Source organism: Mchenga conophoros, linkage group LG22 (genome assembly GCF_057382185.1).
Source record: "Mchenga conophoros isolate Kocher_MC1m ecotype Shallow Benthic linkage group LG22, M_conophoros_male_GT1.1, whole genome shotgun sequence".
Classification (NCBI taxonomy): Eukaryota; Metazoa; Chordata; class Actinopteri; order Cichliformes; family Cichlidae; genus Mchenga; species Mchenga conophoros.
The window spans coordinates 146,966-162,792 of NC_140546.1; the positions used below are offsets into that span (position 1 = coordinate 146,966).

The window sequence follows — 15,827 nt, forward strand, 5'->3', positions numbered from 1 at the left end:
CTTCGCACTTACTCTTTAACATAAACTTTGCTTTACTTCATGTATTGAAAGTGACTTAATTCTACTGACTCATATAGACTACAGATAGCACACTGGCTTCCAATTAGAACCCTGGAAATCATTATTTAGAGTTTAATATTGACATCACCACAAAAGTAAGACAAACAGTCAATTCTTATTTAATATAGATTTTTTTTTATTCTTTAAAACTTTAAACAAACTTTAAACTTTAAACAAAGCAATGAAAAATGAGAGAAGAAATTGTATTTTTATTTTTTAAAGCTACAGAGTGCAGACTGAAAGTAAGACCAGCATGAAAGTCACAGTTAGTCAGGTCAGGACTGGGGACACTGGTCTCTCATCAGTGGCTCTGAGACCAGAGTGTGGGAGCCCTGGGTGGCCTCACAGGTCACAGAGCCCACCTTCATCCAGTGGTCTGCAGGGAGCCTCAGGGTGCTGCTCCAGCTGTAGAGGCCGTCGTTCTCCTGCACCACGGGGCTCCTGCTCTCCTCCCAGCTGATGCTGCCACTGCCATCCACCTTCCAGGACAGACTCCAGTCTGAGGGGAAGCCCTTGTTGGCCACACACATGACTGTAGCCTTCCCCTGTTTCAGCTCCTCACTGGAGGGACCCAGCACCTTCAGGGCGGGGCGGGTATCACCTAGGAAACACCAATCAGCTTAGAGGACAGGAACCACAATTTGAATTTCTCCGTTAAGAAGTTTCTGTCAGGTGTTTTTTCTGCTCCACCAGTCATTCACTCACACATTGTTTCACTTCCCTTTAAGAAACCTCTCATGCATATCAGCACAGAGAGAATCATCACACAGTTTGAGCTGAAATATGTTCAAACTACACTGGAAATAAAAAAACAAAAAAACAAAACAAAGATGTGTCAACAATTTTAAAAGATGTTAAGCTTCAACATCATCAGTTCTTCGTAATAAACAGCTTGTTCTGGATAAGAAACTCAATACCACTACTTACCTCATGTGTTTTTTTTATTGCTTACATTGTTGTAAATGATATGATACAATAAGAACACCAGAGATCTTTATCTTCACTCTGTGCAGTTTAACTTTTTTCATTGGAAATTGTCCTGAGTGTCTGAATAATCATTTCCAAGGCTGACTTTGTTTCTTAGGACAAAATTTATGAATAAAATATGTAATCAGTTACACAAAAAGTTTCCTAACCTTTCATATTAAATGAAATTAAAGAAAAGAAAAGAAAATTACATTTAAAAAAAAAGCTCTAAGTCTGACTTACTTCCAACTTGCAGTCTGGTTCCTCCACCAAAAGTCCACCACAGTGATACAAACTCATTGAGGCGCCGTACAAAAACCTCTGACTGTAGAGAGACACGGCTCTCTGACTCTGTCAGACTGGATTAAAACTAAAAGCTCTCGAGACTTAACCAGATGTATGTATATGTAAAATATCCTCAAGTCCACTCTGATGTTTTATATTGTGTTTAATATTCATTTTAACATTTATTCTGAAGCTAACTTTGTTTCTTCATGAAGATTTATCTAAAAACTATTTTCCTGAGGTTTTTTTAGGCGCATTGAACAGAAAAGTTAAGATAATCAAAAGAAAGAAATTTGCTAAAGTAAATGAGGTTTAAGTTTGACTTACTTCCAACTTGCAGTCTGGTTCCACCACCAAAAGTCCACCACAGTGATACAAACTCATTGAGGCGCCGTACAAAAACCTCTGACTGTAGAGAGACATGGCTCTCTGTGTGACTGAACTAAACCTACAAGCCCTCAAAATACAACTTTACCATCAGAACTAGAAATAATAATGAATAATATGAAACATCCCAGATTTTCATTGGAAATTGTCCTGAGTGTCTGAATATTCATTTCCAAAGCTGACTTTGTTTCTTAGGACAAAATTTATGAATAAAATAATTAATCAGTTACATAAAAAGTTTCCTAGCCTTTCATATTAAATGAAATTAAAGAAAAGAAAATTACATTTAAAAAAAAAAAGCTCTAAGGCTGACTTACTTCCAACATCCAGTCTGGTTCCTCCACCAAAAGTCCACCACAGTGATACAAACTCATTGAGGCGCCGTACAAAAACCTCTGACTGTAGAGAGACACGGCTCTCTGACTCTGAGACAAACAAACTCAACAATATGAATTCTTTAAATCATAATTTCATAACATATTAATATTATAATTTTTACATAAAAAACAACGAAACACAATAAAACTATATTCCAATAATCCAATTTGGTCATTTACATTTTACAACTGTTAAGATACATCACTTTAATGCTTCCACCTTCTTTCTCATAACTCTAAACATTAAAATTAATTTTCAAGCTACAATCACAAAACTTAAAACTCATCAGGTAAATCCTCACAAATGCATCAAAACAGTTTTATGTTCTCTCACAAACACTTAGTGTCTTCAGATCGCGCACAGAACCAGTTAAAATGATAATACTGCTGAGCATTACACACTACGTCACAAAACAGAGCATGAAACTCAGGTCTTTCCAGTCTCACAGTTTGTCCTGTTATTCTACAAAACATATAAAATGTCAACCTAAAACAGATGATGATTCTGAGCAGGGCCGTGCAGAGATGCTGGAAGGGACGGTGCTCAAAGTTCAAAAGGGGCACATGGAACCAGGCTGAATAACAACAACACTGTTGCTGTTGAGGGGTTGCTGCTGCTCCTGCTGCAGATAGTGATGGAGGTCTGTGTTGCTTTGAGACTGTAGACAGTAAAAAGTCCACAGCAGAGATGGTAGCTGATTAAAGAAGTGTTATGAGATGATCATAAAATGCAAAGATTGGTGACAGCGCTCAGAAGCATTAAACAACAAAACTGTGGGAAATGAACTCGGCTCTGCCTGTGAGTCACTCTTCCATCTCCTCATCTCATCTGTCACTCTCCACTTGCTGTACATCTCAGAACAGGGCACACTCTGGTGTTTCATTAATCTATTATTTAATTATCCATACTTAAAAGCTCATGCACCTAATCCAAAATAAAGTAATGATAGAAAAATGTTATAGAACCAAAGCATTGTGTTTATTATTGTTTTTATGCTTGAGCACCTCTGCTATACAACAACTGGTACAGGCGTTATTGTTCCCTGTTGTGACGGAGTTACACCGTCCCGGGCCGCAGACAGCTGATCTGGGTGCATACATGCACCACCACCATTAGTTTCTACAATTACTGCGCGTCTTTTTGTCGACCGGGCAGATAAACAAAAAGGGGTGAGAGGTATATTTTGAGCAGCGCAGAAGGTGGCCAACATATTTTCCCACTTACCTTTAATAAAGCCGGTCGCGGAGACTCGCTGTGATCGCCGATTGTACGGGGGTTATGCAAGCCGATGGTATGGTGTTCTCGGGTTCAAATAGTGGGTTTGCGCGCGCTTGAAAGGTCACGCGAACTGCATTATTTTTTTTGTTTGCTTTTTTGTTGTTGTGAAACACTGTAGGCTGCCTGGAAGTGGCCATAAATGTCTGTATATACATTTATGTATTGTAGGAATACAGCTGGAAATAAGCTGAGGGGGAAAGATTGTTTGGTAAAAGAAATAATAAAGAGATGACTATTATGCCTAGTGGGAGGGGCCATGGGGTATAAAAGAAGGCTGTCAGGGCCTACCTGGGTTCTTTCAGTGAGATGTTACAGAGAGGGTAACATGCAGACTGTGTTTTGTATATAGATGTTTGTTTTGTGTTGACTTAAGTTAGTTTCCTATTTGCTTTGTAAATAATCTTTTGTGCACCTGGGAGGCCGGCAGAATAAATTATCCACACTGAATGCTTCCTGACTACGCCTGCATTTGTTCGGGAGAAGTTTAGGAGAGGACCCCGCGACATATGGTGTCAGAAGTGGGATTGCTAGTCGGAAGAGGAAAACGCGCCTCCCAGTTAAGCGCACAGGGCTGCGGTCCCAGCAGCATGAGCTTCCAGTGGAGAAGACAGCAGAGGAGCTGGCATGGGACACAGTGCCGGTGTCGTCTTCTTCAGCAGAGGAGGAGGAGGAGGTTTCCGGCAGGATTGGTCCAGAATTGCCTACAGCTTCGACCTCAGCACGTGACCCAAATGGAGAGCTGATTGCGATGATGAGGGACTTCCTGGCGGGACAGCAAAGGAGAGAGGAGGTTTTTTTGGCAGAACTCAGGGGGCTGAGGACTGTTTCCCCTCCCAACGCTCAGCTGCATTCAGATTTTGCTGGTCAACAAAGTCCAGCCCAAGCACCAGCCGGAGCAAGCACCACAGCAGCAACGGCCACGCCAAGCACCGCAACAGCAAGCAGCCCCAGAATGGGTCTGCCTACACCTGCACGTCAAAGAGGATACCGGGATCCCCCAGAGGAGGTTCCCTCTCGTCAGTCACAAGCAGTGACCAACAGCCTCGACCAGTCAGTCTCAGAGTGGATGCGATCTGTTGGGCCAAAAATTCCACCCTATCAGATGGGGGAAGACATTGAGAACTATTTGTTGCGTTTTGAGCGAGTTGCCAAAACCTGTAGATGGCCAGAGAGTGAATGGGCCTGTCGTCTGGTTCCACTGCTATTGGGGAAGGCGTTGGAGGCCTACACTGCAATGGATGAAGAAAGAGCCCATCGTTATGAAGATTTAAAAGCGGCGTTGCTAACCAAATTTGACATTTCCCCTGAGACGTATCGGCAGAGTTTCCGGTCCAATACAGTTCCACCTGGTGAGAGCCCCACTGAGACCTATTATCGCCTGAAGGGCCTCTATCGGCGCTGGATCCGACCAGAGCAGCATACTAAAGAAGAGATGGGAGAAGCTATCATCTTGGAGCAGTTAATCCGGGTACTTCCAGGGGAGGTGAGGACCTGGGTGAGGGAGCATGAGCCAGCAGATGGACTGACCGCTGCTAAGCTGGTGTCACAGTACTTCAATGTGCGTAAAGGAGCACCACCTGCACGCTCATCTGGGATGCCACAGCGACCACCACTCCATCATCGGGTCTTCTGAAAAGGGAGAGCAACCCAGAGCCACCAGAAAACCCCAAGGCATCAAACTTACGAGGAGCGGGTAAGGACTTTCTTTGTTATTATTGCCAGCAGCCAGGTCATAAAGCCTCGGTATGCCCTATCCGGAAGGCTAAAGTCACTGGTGCCTGCTATGCACCCCGGCTGGAGATGGAGCCCACAAGGGTCCAGCCAGTGGATGTGCAACGCTATAAAAAAGTAAAGGTCAATGGTCTGCAGGCTACTGCTTTGCTGGACACTGGTAGTTTTATGTCTTTAATTAAGCATAGTTTGGTACCAGTGAACAGTGTGGACTATAGCAGACAGGAAGAAGTTTTATGTGTGCATGGCGATAAACATCCATACCCAAAAGTGGAGGTAACAGTGACTATTAATGAACAGCCATACCTGTTGTCAGTTGGGGTGGTACAGAACTTGCCTGTAGAGGTTATTCTGGGGATGGACTTGCCTGTACTCATGGACTTGCTGCAAGAAAAAGAAGAACAGTGGACAGAGACTGATGTGGGGGATAAGGGGAATGCTAAATTAAACGTGTCTGGCCCAGTGGTCACTAGAGCCCAAATGAAGGCTGGATGCCAACCCTTGCCAGACTTTGACAGTAGTCTGTGCGAGGGTGGCACTAATGGGCCAAGAAAATCCCGCCGCCAACGCCGCATTGAGAAGCAGCTATGGTCAAAGGGGCCGGACACTAAGAGCATGAAATGGGATGTACCAGAAAATATCACTTTGTTGCAAAGGGAGGATGAAACGTTGAAAGTTTTCTTTGCTAATGTGACTGAAGGGGGAACTGGGAAATGGGGAGGGAAAGAGAAGTTCATTGTTGACAAAAATGTGTTGTATGCAGTTGACGGTGACCACCAACGGCTTGTGATACCTTCTAGTTGTAGACCCCTCATTATGCAATTAGCACATACCCTCCCCTGGGCAGGTCATCTGCGTCGCCAAAAAACCTATATGTGAGTTAGCTCACGTTTCTTTTGGCCATCAATGTACACAGACATACAAAAATATTGCCGTACATGCCCTACCTGCCAGAAAACTTGTCCAGCTCGCAAGTCAGACAGGGCCCTGCCACAGCCACTTCCGGTCATCTCCACCCCCTTCCGTAGGATAGCTATGGACATTGTGGGTCCTCTGGTAAAAAGTAGTCGGGGTCATCAGTACATTTTGGTGGTGTGTGATTATGCGACTCATTTCCCAGAAGCGTTCCCCCTGTGTGCGCTCATGGCACCCAATGTTCTGCGTGCACTGGTACAGCTGTTCTCCCGGGTGGGGATACCAGATGAGATTTTGACCGACCAAGGGACTAACTTTACCTCTAGGTTGATGCAGCTCTTCCACAACCAGCTAGGCATCTCTGCCATCAGGACGTCACCCTACCATACACAGACAGATGGGTTAGTGGAGAGGTTCAACCAAACTCTGAAGAGGATGCTGCAGAAGTTTGTGTCAGACACTGGGAAAGACTGGGACCAGTGGCTACCCTTCCTGCTGTTTGTGTACAGAGAAGTTCCCCAGGCTTCCACTGGTTTCTCACCATTCGAGCTACTCTATGGTTGGGATGTGCAGGGGCCATTGGATCTCCTCCGGAAGGGTTGGGAGTCTCCTGCTTCTGCTCCAAATGATAAAGGAGTGGTGCAATTTGTGCTGGAAATGAGAGATCGGTTGGGGAGATACCATGAAGAGGCCGAGGTCAACCTGCGAGACGCTCAACGAAGCCAGAAGACCTGGTATGACCAACAGGCCCGGCAACGTGAATTTCAACCTTTTCAAAAGGTGTTGTTACTTCTCCCGTCAGCCAACAGTAAACTTCTGGCGAAATGGCAAGGGCCATACACAGTTCTTCGCAGAATGGGGCCAGTGACCTATGAGATTCATCATCCTGAAAAGAGGAAACCGAAGCAGACTTACCATGTGAATCTCCTGAAAGAATGGGAAGAGCGTTCCCACCAGGCCCCTGCGAAAGCTCTGATGGCAAGAGAAATGCCAAGAGAAGGGAAGACAGAACCCGAGCAGGGAGCCGATACGATGTCTCCGGTGCTGACTCATCTTACCCCACAGCAGGCTGCTGAGCTATTCCAAGTCCTTTGGGAGACTTCATCTCTGTGTTCAGTTAACCCCGGCAGGACCACCCTTGTCGAACATGTGATACGCCTAAAGGATGGACATCCCATCCGCCAACGTCCATACCGGGTTCCACAACACCTAGTGGATAAACTGCGACAGGAGGTGGAGAAGATGCTGGAGCTTGGGGTGATAGAGCCGTCCTGCTCAGAGTGGTGTAGCCCGGTGGTCATCATCTTCAAAGATGGCTCCCTACGCATCTGCATTGATTTCCGGAAGCTTAATTCCATTTCAGAGTTTGATGCCTACCCCATGCCTCGAACCGAGGATTTGCTGGAGAAGATCGGAGCGGCCAGGTACATCACCACCTTGGATCTTTGCAAAGGTTACTGGCAAGTGCCACTGGAGGAGTCTTCTCGACCGCACACCGCCTTCAGGACACCTGCCGGCCTGTTCCAGTTCACGGTGATGCCATTTGGCCTACATGGGGCACCGGCCACCTTCCAAAGGCTGATGGACAAATTACTACAGGACTTTAATAGACAGTAATATATGATGAGTAATAATTAAAAAAATCCATACACATAAAACACACACACACACATACGGTGACATTTTATACCTTCTCCAGAATTCTGTATATACTACGGCCACAAGTTTTCATCATGATGCTGATCCAGAATCCTTCCCTTATTATTTAATTCTAGTGCTATAAGTGTCATGGTCCTGGGTCATGTGACCCAGTGTTTTGTGTTAATTATTATTATCTTATGCTTTAGGTTATTCTGGTTATGTCTTTTGCTATGATTTCTAGTTCCTAGGTTTGGTTCCCATGCTCCCTCTGTTCCAGTTCAGTCAGGTCTCTGTGTAAAGCCCGTGGCTGTGTCCCAATTCAGGGTCTGCACGCTTGAAGTACGCGCACTACGTGTACTGCGTACGGTGCGTACTATGAGTACGAGAAGTGCGGAAGTGAGAGGCTTGTGAAATGGGACGGTCTAGCCTGCGTCGCGCTGTTCAGGTTGCCTAGCAACCATGATGCTAACCGCGAGAAACATTTCATACAGCTTTGTGTGACAGAAATGAAGGAGAAAAAATGTCTTGTTGGTCATTCATTTTTGTCATGACATCACTTTGATTAGTTGAGTATCTGAGGACTGGAAATATATATATATATATATATGTGTGTGTGTGTGTGTATATATATACATATATTACAGCAGTGAGCTTGAACTTGAAAGATTCAAGTTGCAGTTTATATTTTCTATCACCTTAAATCTTCACTCAAAAGTGTATATACAGATGTATTATACATAAGAGACAAATATTGTTCGTTTAATATGTTGGCATTATTACATTTGGCTCAATGCTTACATACATGTGTGAAAAGGAAAATGTACGAGCTGTGATAACTGTGTCTGATAAAATGAAGAGTAGACTGATATATGAAATATTCCTTTATTGGGTGAGAAAATCAGACCATGTCATAACTGCTGTAAGTCATACAGAATAGATATCAGAGCCTTAAACAGGCTGACGTCTGCTAAATGGGTCAAACTGGGCAGAAAGTCTACAAACACATAACATCCTTATAGAATATGATGTAACACTATAGATCAACTTAGCTCAGAATATATAAAGCATATAAACAGTTACAGCAATATGATGCAACACACACAGCAGCTGCTGTAAGATTAGCATTTTGTCATGTTTGAAATATTAATCTAATATAATGTGTTTCTGGCACTTCTCCCCCTGCAAATTTGTGTCTTTGTCTCATTTTCTCTGTATCTCTTTGTACAACTTTATAGTGACAAAAAAAGGCTTTCTATTCTAACTTGCATGTTTCTGTCAGTCAGATGATTTCCATAGAGAGGCACTTTGCATCAGCAGCACCATGCTCCAGTGCTCTGGGAGAGTTTATAGTCCTGAGAGTTGAACACTGGATGACTGACAGCTGTCCTTCATCACAACAGAAGCCACAGAAATCCTCCTCATCAAAAACATGACTTTGATCTGCGTCCTCATCTGGACTCTCCTCTGCTGCTGCTTCACAGGTAAAGTCCAGAGAATCAAACTCCTCTCCTCTATCAACATCTGTCCCTCTGAAATGAAGCCCACAAAACCATGAAGCTGCTTTATGTTTTTGTCTCTGTGTCCTCAGAGTCCAGAGGACAATATACAGTGACTCAGCCTGGAGCAGTGAGCTCTGCTGTGGGAGCAACTGTGAGCATCAAGTGTAGGACCAGTCAGGATGTTTATGGCAACAACCATTTAGCCTGGTACCAACAGAAAGATGGAGGAGTTCCTAAACTGCTCATTTATGTTGCTACCACTCGAGTATCAGGGATTCCAGCTCGTTTTACAGGCAGTGGATCAAACTCTGACTTCACTCTGACCATCAGTGGAGTCCAGGCTGAAGATGCAGCAGTTTATTACTGTATGTGTTGGCACTATCCTAACAGTCTGTGGGTGAGCACACAGTGAAAAACAGTCGTACAAAAACCTCCCTCAGTCAGACTGAACAGAAACTGAAGTGACTGCTGCAGCTGGAAGATACTGCAGAGACTGATACAGTTCACTGAGGACACACACACACACACACACACACACACTGTAGATCTCTTAAACAAATACCATCATTTTTTGCACAGCAAGGAAAAGTTGGAGAAAGTCTCGGGAAACAATCTCTCATCTTGCAAAAATTATTTCTCTGAAATGAAGCTCCCAAAACCATGATGTGTACGATTATGATAAAGAAAGCTGAGCAGTGTATTGAAAAAAGCTTGGCTATGACCTTTGAGCTCAGCTTGAAAATAGATCTGTGAAGGTTCTCAGTCATCCAGGTGCTCGTACTCTAAGGAGCCAGCAAACCTACAAAATGTCTTTGGGGCAAGACTTCGTTCCCTCTCACCTACTCGAGGATGACAGTGTGGAAATAAGTGTGCAGTCAGTTATTAATACTCGTCTTCTACCTGGGTGTTGTTGGGTCTGTGTTTCCACAAGCCCCGCTGGTTTAGAGACTAATTCATCATGAAGAAAACGAGACAGTCAGCGATCGATCGATTTATTTGCAATGGAGGCCTCGTCGGTGTCTACCACAAAATGACCCCAACGACGGCCTCCGCTTGCTGCCTTTTATTGGGAATTGTGTGTGTGTGTGTGTGTGTGTGTGTGTGTGTGTGTAAGCTGGTGCCAGGAGTCCAGCGGTCCACCTAAACAAAAGGCTCTTATACTTAAACAGATACAGAGTAGGTGTCCTCCCATACTATTTAAAGAAGGTACGACCTCACTCATGACCTTAGGATGTGTGTGCATGCCAGAACACTCTGGAAGAGTCTTTGCAGACTACCAAGGATCAGACCTCTATCATTATACAATTGATACCTCTAAGCATATATGATTACATGATAGAGCCCCTTTTTATGGCCTCTATCAACCCTCATCGCCTCACTTCAGGCATTCTTCCTGTGGGGGGAATACTTATGACTCCTCTATTGTCCTTTTTATCTCTGCAGAAAACCTTTCTCGGAAAGGGTATTGGATCCAGTTGTTTTACTGCTGTTATGATCCCACCTGTTGAATCACTTTAGCAGTCTTGTAGAAGTGGTCATGATGCAAATGACAACAACAATGACACAAAGGAAGACCCTCTTCAGATTGTCAAAGTATGCTTAGCACAGTGACACAGCATTAGGTGATGTTCATAGGAAATTGCCGTCGGTCATTCCCCATCACCACCCTAGCTTCTGGTTTCTGTGCTGCTCACAGAATCACGATGCCATCATTGAACTCCCTCTGTGCTGTCGATTGGAGCTTGGCACGCTCCCCTCACCCTCAGATGCCCGTCTGTAGTATTTTTTTCTCTCTTACTTTCTTTGCTAAATGTACCTGTATATTGTTTATATGATCTAAATATATTAACAATGAACAATTTCTTTTTGTTCTCAGATCAAATAAAACAATTCCATCTCAAATACTTTTTTTCCACATAATGAAAGTATTTGTGTAGAAATTAAAACTCTTTGCAAGTAAATTATTGTTTTATCATATATCCTGCGTAATTTAAAATACGAAAATATTAAAACCATACTAAATATAGAAGAATGTATTAAAACTATCACAGTAAAGCTCCTGTTAAGTAAAGGTGGTATGAATAATTTGTTTTACAGAGACGAGTAAAACTTTGATTTTCAAGTCCTTTCACTCTAATTACCACTGGAGCAAAGCTAAGTTAGAAAAAATTAAATGTAATGCAGGGCTGTAGAGTGCAACCAATTTGGTCGCAAGTGCGATTAAAAATAATCTCAGGTCGCAGCGGTACGACAAACTACTCGAGTAAAATAAATAAATAAAAAAACACTCTGCAACTCTGAAACTCTCCCTGTGGTCAACAACCGACACACATTATGCTCCTATCATGGTCTAAACCAATCAGAGATAATCAGGGGTGGGACCTCTCTGATTGGTCGTAGTTCAGATATTCATGTAGTCCGTCTGTACGTTTGAAAGTACAGGCAGATAGAGAGAGGTGAGTAGCTTGAATAAAGCGACATTGATTCATTAAATCCTAAATCGAGTTTTAAACATAAATATATTTTCCCAGAAACGCCGGAATCTCAGGTTAAAGATCACAAAAGTATTTTATCAACCACCAAACAGTAAATGAGAGCAGGTAAACGGATTCCACACAAAGACACACAGCGTAAACACACAGAGGGACCCGACGCATCAGAATCAGCTTTCTCTGCTTTCTCACACGACGGCACGTAGACGGACACGCCATCGGGCTGAAAGCCGACAGCTCACTGATTCTGATGCGTCGGGTCCGCACTGTTTACGTCTTTTTTGTGCTGATTCTGAGCTGCAGGTTTTGTCTCTCTCCAAGCAAAATTGACTGAACCAGCAGCAAAAGAAGCAACAAACTATTCACATCTGATAAACATCGTCATGAATTCCCTCTTACTTTACTGTTTTGTTTCCACCAAGATAAAAATCACACTTCATGCACAGCTCTCTCTCTCTCTGTACTTCAAGAACAGTTTCCCGTCTCAAATCTCTGTTTTCTGCATTATTCCTTCGCTTATTACCCACCAGTCTACCGTTGTTTGCAGCTCTGTCAGCCTCTGTGTTTTTTTCTTTTTTTCTTTTACGTCAATGACCTCGGACAAGAGAGCCTATTTTCTGCTGTTCAATACTGAAGAAATGTAAACTTTTTAAAATTATGCAAAATTGCAAAATAGTTTTAAGATTATCTGCTATAAAAAGCCAGGCCAGGAATATCTCCTTCATGTTTTCTGTTTTTTATTCTCAGTTACTTTGACACATGGACATTGTTAGGATTGATATTTTTTATATTGTCATTTGTGCTAAAATATATAGATATATAACCATTGCCTTTATGTGTCCTAATATGGCTATCATTATGAAGAAAAAGCCAGACAGTCAAAGGGGCTTTCTTTTGTTTACATTTACATCATGTACACTTATATAAGTTGGTTGGAGTTTTGAGCCATGGGTGGACATGACTCAAAAATGGGGGAGAAGATCATAAACAACTTGATCCAATTTCCTTTAAAAAACTTTTTCTGCAGTGACAACAGGAAAGGAGAGGAGTTGTAAATGCAGATGATTCACCAGGTGACTCGATCACCCCACAGGGTGTCTACAGTGAGAAGATTTGGGGGTTTGAAAGGGGTCATAAAGAGGAGTGTTGACCAGGCTACAGCTTTGAAGATAGCTGGAAGCCACATGGACAAACCAAAAACCAACGGATGTGTTTGAATGCCTATGTCTGCATACATTTGGATTGTAGTGCATATTCTTTTGAGAACGTTGATTCTTGTTTTTGACTGTTGACATTCATTTGTTTCCTTGCAGGATGTAGTTTCCTGTGTGTGAGATGAATGAGAAGTAGGATAATTGCTAAGCACGTTTCGTACATGTATGAACTGTGAACTTTTGCAGCAGTAGGAAGTGAATGATGTGAGGAGCTGTGTGTGAATGAAGCCTATACTGAACTGTCAAACACAAGGGTGCATAAGTGGAAATTTATGTACAAAGTTGACAAAAAGGGGGGACTGTTGGAGTCAAATTGTTAAATGTTGTCATTGTGTTACTTAAATGTGTAAGACTTAGTTCAAGCAGCATGGTCAAAGACATTCCTTTGTCTCTGACCACCTCTCCAGCCTGTTTGTTGGTGGGGGAGGCTGTAGTGTTTCATTATAGGGACATCCTATGTGAGGGTTCTGTTTTCTTGGTTAGTAAGCTTCCTGCTTTTATGACCCTTTTGATAAGCAGGAGGTCACACAAACGCACCACCAAACAAACATACACACTCACATACACACAAACACAGTGCTTGTGTTCTCAGAATAAAAAGCTGCAAGGAAGGCTGTTTACTTGATGCTGGCTAGCAGACAGGTGAGGAGCGTTTAGCTCCAAGAGCCTGGTTCCAACCAGCCTCCCTTGCTAGCAAGTAAAATTGCTGTTCATCTTGCTTCCTTGTCGTTAACGGGAATAAGTTTCTAAACCAGCGGGGCCTGTGGAAGCGCAGAGCAGCGATCGCGGCGAAGCTGCTCCTCCGGCACGGCGGCGGGATTCCTCCAGATCGCTCGCTAACACTGTGGAGCATCAGCAGTGAGTCACGGATGTTAAAAAGCGTCTGTCGCTCATACACCAACAGGGAGTGGGTTTTCCAAGCTAGCAGGGACACCACTAAGAACACAATATGCAAACATTGCAGAACCGAGAGAAAGACGGCGTGCCATAACACCCGGTGCCATCTCTGCATTCTTATGGCCAAAGAGTGCCAAAGCACTTTAAGCACAAGAACAAGATTGTTAGTTAATCATTTACAAATCAAATCAGCAATTTCCCCCAAAAAAGGGCACATGTAAAACCGCGGTGTTAAGCGATGCGGTTGAAAAAGTGGCGCACCAGTGCAACCAAGGCAAAAAGTTATTCTAGAGCCCTGTAATGTTAAAGATAATTAGAACATGAAGCCACTGCTTAGCTTAACTGAAAACAATTCTGGGATTTGTTTTTTGAACTTTAGCATCACAGTTGAACAAATGAAAGACCAGGAGAATAACAAAGTGAAAGATGAAACATCGACCAAATCATTTTAACAATGTTCAAGTTTGAAAATATACAGCTTAATAAAAACAGGATGACTTTATTTGCACAACAAGATCATGTGAGTTGCTAAGAAGGTTCGTTTTTGGTATAGAGGAGTTTATTTGTTTTGGATGTGAGCAATGCCAAAACAAGAAAACAGGTCCTTATGTTCCCCAATCTTCCCAAACAGAAAATGAAAAGTAAACCAAAGACGAGTTTCTAAGCAATGCTCTTAACCAGGAAACAAGTGTTTCAACAAAAATGGCCTTTCACTCCTTAACTGCTGCAAGGTTTACATTTTACTGTTTGACTATTTACACTGCACAAGTTTACTCTCACAAATTAAACCCTTTTTGGGTAAAAAAAAGATGGAGGACCTGTACTACTGTGTGTGTGTGTGTGTGTGTGTGTGTGTGTGTGTGTGTGTGTGTGTCCTCAGTGAACTGTATCAGTCTCTGCAGTATCTTCCAGCTGCAGCAGTCACTTCAGTTTCTGTTCAGTCTGACTGAGGGAGGTTTTTGTACGACTGTTTTTCACTGTGTGAACACATACTGACTGTTGATAACATGAAAACTCTGACAGTAATAAACTGCTGCATCTTCAGCCTGGACTCCACTGATGGTCAGAGTGAAGTCAGAGTTTGATCCACTGCCTGTAAAACGAGCTGGAATCCCTGATTGTCGACTGCTAGTGTAGTAAATAAGATGTTTGGGAGTTTCTCCAGCTTTCTGTTGGTACCAGGCTAAACAGTGAGCGCTGCCAGAAACATAAACATTCTGACTGGTCCTACACTTGATGCTCACAGTTCCTCCCACAGCAGAGCTCACTGCTCCAGGCTGAGTCACTGTGATCTGTCCTCTGGACTCTGAGGACACAGAGACAAAAACATAAAGCAGCTTCATGGTTTTGTGGGCTTCATTTCAGAGGGACAGATGTTGATAGAGGAGAGGAGTTTGATTCTCTGGACTTACCTGTGAAGCAGCAGCAGAGGAGAGTCCAGATGAGGACGCAGATCAAAGTCATGTTTTTGATGAGGAGGATTTCTGTGGCTTCTGTTGTGATGAAGGACAGCTGTCAGTCATCCAGTGTTCAATCTCAGGACTATAAACTCTCCCAGAGCACTGGAGCATGGTGCTGCTGATGCAAAGTGCCTCTCTATGGAAATCATCTGACTGACTCCAGCACGACTCGTTTAAAAAGAGTTTTTCACAGCATATTTGGAATGTGACTCAACTGAACACTGTAGATTCATAGACAGGTAACAAATAAAGAAAAACTCGACCTCTACAATGAAGTGATGTGAAAGCTGTGTAAATTTGAGCAGATCAGAATCAGAATCAGAATCAGAAAGGGGTTTATTGCCAAATGTTGAGCAGGTTTACAACATCAGGAAATTGCTGCGGTGCTTCAGTGCAAACATACTGTCATAAATTGCGCTTAAATAGACATGAAAAAAATAAAAGTAAGAATAAGAATTAAAAGTGCTACGTAGAAAGATATATACATGAGTGCAGGTGGTGATCAGTGCAAACATGGAATGATGCAGTGAACACAGCGTAGGGTCATGTGTTAGTGGTGGGAACAGTCATACGTTTATTGTTCATGTGTCCGACAGCAGAGGGGAAGAAACTGTTCTTATGGCG

The 15,827-nt window shown here is 43.0% G+C and overlaps 1 gene segment (V, D, J or C); it reads right to left on the reverse strand.

Annotated features, from left to right (window-relative positions):
• Window positions 1–256: 256 nt before the first annotated feature.
• On the reverse strand, window positions 257–15,268 carry LOC146548415 (Ig kappa chain V-III region MOPC 63-like). The segment is given in 4 exon segments: window positions 257–661; window positions 2,016–2,051; window positions 14,729–15,049; window positions 15,156–15,268. Coding segments are annotated over 4 exon segments (735 nt in total).
• Between the last annotated feature and the right edge of the window lie 559 nt (window positions 15,269–15,827).